Below are 5,893 nucleotides of genomic sequence, written 5' to 3' on the forward strand. Positions count from 1 at the left end.
TTAGTAAAAAAAAGCCTGAATAAATAGATTCGGAAAATTACGGGTCAAATGAACCCAATGCATCAAAGGTACTCAATGTTCCATTCTTGGTGTGTAAAAGCATTAAAACTTGTTAAATCAATTTATGTTAGAAAATATTATATTATTTGCTGAAATATTATCCAACCTATTGTGTATGATTCCTAAGAGAGGGTATAAGAAACCACAACCCCTATGTAATAAAAGCATCTCTGATTTTAACTTGTTAATCAAAAGTTTTGGACACGTCATATAGTGATTGATGCATAGGTTTAAGTGATTTCCACAATACATCAACATCATATCCATGGCAATGCCAAATGTGTGGATTTTCACCATACAAGCATATAGACAAATATAAGAATCTAAACACAAAAGATTTAAAAAGATACTAAGTTAAAAGAAAAGGAAACATAACATTTTCTCATTATTTTAGCATTGGTCTATGGACAAGACAATAAAAACACAAAACAATAAGAAAAAAGTTATTACACAATAAAAACACATTGAACCATTCTACCAACATTTAAGATCCCTCAATAGTAGGTTCACACCCATCATGCACACATGCCAACACATCTCTATAGTCTCTTGATATAGTGAAGGAATCATACACCTTCCCATCGCTGCTCTTCTTGTACTCAAACAAGAGTGATGATTGATTAAAAGCAGTCATTTTCACAAACCCGAAATCATAATCCTTGTGAAGACTCCATGTGGTATTAATGTCACTAAAATTCGACAAATGGGCCCCGCCCCCACCTACTACAACATGTATTGTCCCATTCACCGTGCCAGAATAATGAAACTTCTCAGAGCTTATACATTTTTCCTAACCAACACCATAAAAAATAAAACAATTATAATCTAAATAAATATTGGATAATCAAATAACCAATTCCAGAATGCAAATCCAAATATTTGAAACCCTCTGGTAGAGGCCTTAGATTTGAATCTAACTTCCATTGATTATCTGTCTTTTATCCCCTTAAAGGTATTGGTGGGTCCACAAGATTAAGTATTGTACCTCATAAACTGGGCAAGATCTTTCATAATTATGAACATGACCATAAATCGCAATGTCCACTTTATATTTCTGCCACAGCTTCTGCAAATTCTCTCGTCCTAGCGGCTCAGCAAACGAGCCTGCGAGTGCATAATAAAAATCCGAAGAGTAACCAAGCACACGATGAGCTGCAAATATAAGCCACGGTTGGTTCTTCCGGTCCGCTGATGCAAGACATTTCTCAATAAACTTGTATTGTTCACTTCCTTCCCTCCAATCATGCTCAGTGTCCGCTACACAAAAACGAAACATTCCATAATCAACCGAATACCTGCAAAAACGTACAATCAAAATAATCTCATTATATTGTTAAACTGAATAATGTGATAGATATTCATATATTGATCATATATTTGGCTTTTTGTTACCAAAATTTAGCTCTATTTTCAGCAGGGACATAAAATGTGGTCTCAGCTGGGACACCGCATTCACCACCCGAGTCGTTACCATCATAAAAGGATCCACTTCCAGGCACGTCACGTTCATGATTACCACTACACGAATATGTTACAAAATGTTGATACATGATTGAAACATATGTAAAATTTGAATAAAAGGCTAAAGTTAAACTAACCTTGCAATCATATATGGCACAACCGAAGCAATGGGTTCGACTTGTGATGTAAATTGGTCCCATTGTGAAATATACCCATTTGAATAAATGATATCGCCAATGTGGAATACAACATCTATGTTGTTAATGTCTTTAATCAGCTGGTCAGTGGTGTTAAGTGAACCAGGTTGGTAGTTATTGTACTCGTTTGATCCGTCACGTTCTGCCTGAAACATATATTAAAAACATAAACTTAGATTTAAGTGAAGTACTTATATTATGAAAACTTTTGGATTTAACTTTACCTTCCCTAAGTCACCAAATATAATCACACGTTGTAACGACTCCTGTCCCGGGTAAGGAGGCGATGTGAACGAAAACTTCTTCTTGCTCCAAATGTATGTACCATTAACTAATTTATGTCCCATTTTGTAAAAATACCTGGAATTTGAAATTATAAATTTATAATATATATGATTAACTAACATATATAAATATTTACTTGGTATTCGGCCACAAATCTTTTAAGAAACTTGTATGTATAAAACCAGGATCACGCCAGCCAACTGTCCTTGCGGGTGAATCTGTAGGAAATCCCAATTTTACAATCTAAGAATCATAATGATCTAATTTTATCAAAACTACCTAAAATTCATATTTTCTTAAAATGAACATACCACACATGCTATTTTGATGATATGTTAGTGTTCCCGCAAAGGAAAGCATGGGGCGTTCACCAACGACTCCCCACGAGACAACTGGAGTTGCCTCATTTATGTTGTAACCACTTGTCCACGTTACTGTCATCTACATTAACATCAAAAATACATAGAACAATAAGAATATAAAACAAGTATATTTATACTTAGCAGGGTATTTGTGGGGTCCGCAGATGCAGTTTAATATAATGTAAAAACGCATTTGCAAGACTTACTTCGTTCCAAGATTTTCCTAGTGCGAGGCGTGGATAAAGAGGTGCTTTGGGATTTGCAAACGAAATGAAGTTTGAATACGCCACTAATTTTGGCTGCAAATAAGAAAACATAACAATTCTCATAAGAACGAAACACATTATAAGTTTATAACTAAACAAAACATTACTCGAATTACATGGTAGATACATACATTTGATAATCCACCAGAAAATAAGGCAAACGAGAAATCGGCCCGTTGATTGATTATCTGAAACTTTAAGGTACTCTTGCCTGTTTTTGCATATTCGGGATTCGAGTAATTTGCAAACGTGTACTGTGAAATAATTAAACTCAAATAAAGTTAATATTTTGCAACATTTTATAAAACATGCAATTGAAAGAATTAATCTCACTTTTATTGGAGCAGAGCATATGTATGGAACCCGCTGCATATCATCAACAGTTTCATAGTAACAAGTGGATGCACTGCATTATTATAACATCATGATTTAATATTAATCAAATTCCACAGTTAAAATGTTACTAAAAATATGATAATCAACACGAACTTACTTGAATATAGCAGGCGAAAATATTCCAATCCAATCATCATTAGACGGTTTCGGATGTTTAAGCTCCACAGTCACTCTTTCAACATCCTTACCCTTAAAACATATTAACAAGTAATCATTATCATTTTCAATCACATAAACAATAATAATATCAACTTTTACCTTGAGGCCAAGAACTGTAGGGTAAGCCTTAATGGATGCCTCATCATGAAGGGCAAGAACCGATCGGTGAATAGCGATTTTCGACAAGGGTTGTTCGGTGATCGGGTAATCGTCTTTGATTACATGGGCTGATGCTAAAAGTAAAACAACGTAAAATGATAATATTGTATATAGAATCTTCATTGAGGCAACTCCACAAAGGGATTGCAGGCAAGAATATAATATGGTTTATTTGTTTGTTATTAATGGGATTTGATTTGGGAAGATTCGAAGAGATATCCTGTAGTGAACTTCGTAAAGTCCAGAGAGATTGATGGTGAGTGATCCAAAACGTTAATTTGACTGACTAGGATTAATAAGTCAACTTATTCAGTTGCTTGTTTATACTTTAGTTTGGACTTTAGAGAACGTGAGAATCTTTGAACTCTGATATATGGCCAACGATTACGGAGAGTAAGTCAAATTTGGACTGTTTCGTTATCAGGAAAATATACTAAAATAAACTTTCTAACTGCTTTTGAGTTATCAACTTACCGAAATAAACTTCTAACTACTTTAATGAAATTCATGTTAAAAAAAAAAAGAAATTATAAATGATGTTAGGTTATTGAATCGGATTTGAATAACTTGAAATTCTTACTTAGCTGAATTTGAATGACGAGTTAGACTTCAAATTTCGGTCTATCTGAATCATGTCATTATCCGAACCAAACTTTGAATTTGAACCAAAATTCAAATATCGCGAACCGAACCGATTTAAATAACCTAAATTCTGATATGGTATTCTAAATTTATTTGAATTTAGTTTTAAAATTTTCTAATTCGAATAACCTATAAATGGATTTAATGATCGCTCCTAACGATCATCCAGTTTTTTGTTTCGGTCAAAAATTAGCAAACTAACTTTTGATCAAATTAGTGCGTGAGGTGGGGTGCTTAATGGTAAAATGATTGAACACAATGATGTGATTATGAGGGAAAAACCCTTGATTATGATAATCTTGTCTCGGTTAAAAATTTACAATGTAATCTTTGGTCGAATTGCTTCGGTCAAAGATTAACAACGTAATCTTTGGTCGAATTGGTACGTGATTATAATAATCTCCGGCACAAAAAACCCCCGGACAGTGAAAACTATCACCGTCACTTTTATTAATAATAAAATGTTGGTTACAAGTGGTGGAGCTGATAAGTAATCGTAAACTATGTGTTACAGTGTATGCTAGTAGCTAGGTAAGTGAAAGTGTGTGTTCTAATGATATTATCAGCTCGTTTATATAAGAAAAAAGTTACAACTGTTATCCCGAATAATCCGGAAACCCTAGACTATTTCTTCCATAATCCGTTGCTTGCCCACGTTCCAATTGACGAAGTCCAAGCATTAGCCGTTGTAAGTCCACGTTCAAATTAGCAAATTTAGCACGTGATCTTATCTGCAAAACAAATATAAGTAATATAGGACAATTGAATTAGTCAAATATCATCCTCGGAATATTAGCGTTGACAGGATAGCTCAGAATCCTTGAATCGTAGCTCATCCCGAGGATAAAAAATCTATACCCAACAATTGCCTCCAATTTTTGCAGATTGCGCGTGACAGCTGGAAAAAATTCAAATTTTAAAAAGTAAAAATATCATCTGTTAACTGAAAGGACTTGCACGCGGATTGAGGAGACCCTATAACTGTTTCTTTAGGTTATAATCAACCCATTTCCATATCTCTAAATCAAAATACTCTTTCTCTCTCGCTTGAATCTCCATGTCAGTCTCCTTCTTCATCTTCTTTAATTTTCTGAAATTTTTTCTTCCGATTCGAACAATAATGAGGAAGAGGACCCCTCAAGCGCCCAATTCTTTCTCTTTCGTAACCTCGGAAGATTTCGTTGACCAAGCTCACATCCCCGCCACCGATGAAGACCCGTGCCTCTTTAAAGATCTCGATATTAGGTTCCTGAAAGACTTAGGCCTGTTACCCGCTGAAGCCATTATTAGACCATATGATCCTAAAGTCAAGGCTGACTTCTCTTCTAAAACCTGGGTCTGCGTTTTCTATTACCCCTTTTCAATCGGCCTTTCATATCCATTTCCTCCGCTTTTCAAGGAGTTCTTCGATTTCACTGGATTCTCGTACTCCCAAGTCATGCCAATGGTGTGGAGAGTCTTGGCTACTGTAGATCGTTTGAATAAAACCCATGGGTTGTCGATAGGCGTACCTGAGATAGCCGCGACCTATAACCTTCGTACCCACGGATCTTTCCGCTACTGCCTTCAATCCAAACAGCAGTCTTTATATGGTTCCCAAGGTGTCCAGTAGTGACCCTGATTGGAAGAAAAAATTCTTTTTCTTCCGCCGCGACTCCATTCCTGATGGAATGAGCTTGCCTATTAAATAGGTTCACAAGGGTAGGAAATTCTTAGGATAAGATCTCTTTTTGCAGATGATTTGCGTTAATACGGTTTCTTTTTTGGCAGTTGTGTTTGAGGATTTGATAAAGTATAGGAAGGATACGAACAGAAGGCTTAAGGCGTTGTTTAAGGTTCCGACAAAGGATAGGGAATTCTGGGTGGAAGAAGAAACAAGGGAAACAAGCGTGACCGCCGTGAAGTC

General features: G+C 35.4%; 1 protein-coding gene across 1 annotated transcript; it reads right to left on the minus strand.

Annotated features, from left to right (window-relative positions):
* Positions 1 to 297: 297 nt before the first annotated feature.
* Positions 298 to 3,733, minus strand: LOC143542452 (putative inactive purple acid phosphatase 27). The gene is made up of 12 exons (XM_077035032.1): positions 3,286 to 3,733; positions 3,125 to 3,216; positions 2,965 to 3,037; positions 2,763 to 2,885; positions 2,572 to 2,664; positions 2,315 to 2,444; positions 2,140 to 2,221; positions 1,943 to 2,078; positions 1,659 to 1,864; positions 1,453 to 1,578; positions 1,046 to 1,355; positions 298 to 850 (listed from the first exon to the last, which is right to left on the minus strand). The coding sequence occupies exons 1-12, from the start codon at positions 3,466 to 3,468 to the stop codon at positions 545 to 547; spliced, it is 1,860 nt and encodes a 619-aa protein (XP_076891147.1). The 5' UTR covers positions 3,469 to 3,733; the 3' UTR covers positions 298 to 544.
* Positions 3,734 to 5,893: the final 2,160 nt, after the last annotated feature.

This window comes from Bidens hawaiensis, unplaced genomic scaffold, assembly GCF_021521415.1.
Source record: "Bidens hawaiensis isolate Kalapana, Puna unplaced genomic scaffold, B.hawaiensis_p1.1 tig00012849_1, whole genome shotgun sequence".
Lineage (NCBI taxonomy): Eukaryota > Viridiplantae > Streptophyta > Magnoliopsida > Asterales > Asteraceae > Bidens > Bidens hawaiensis.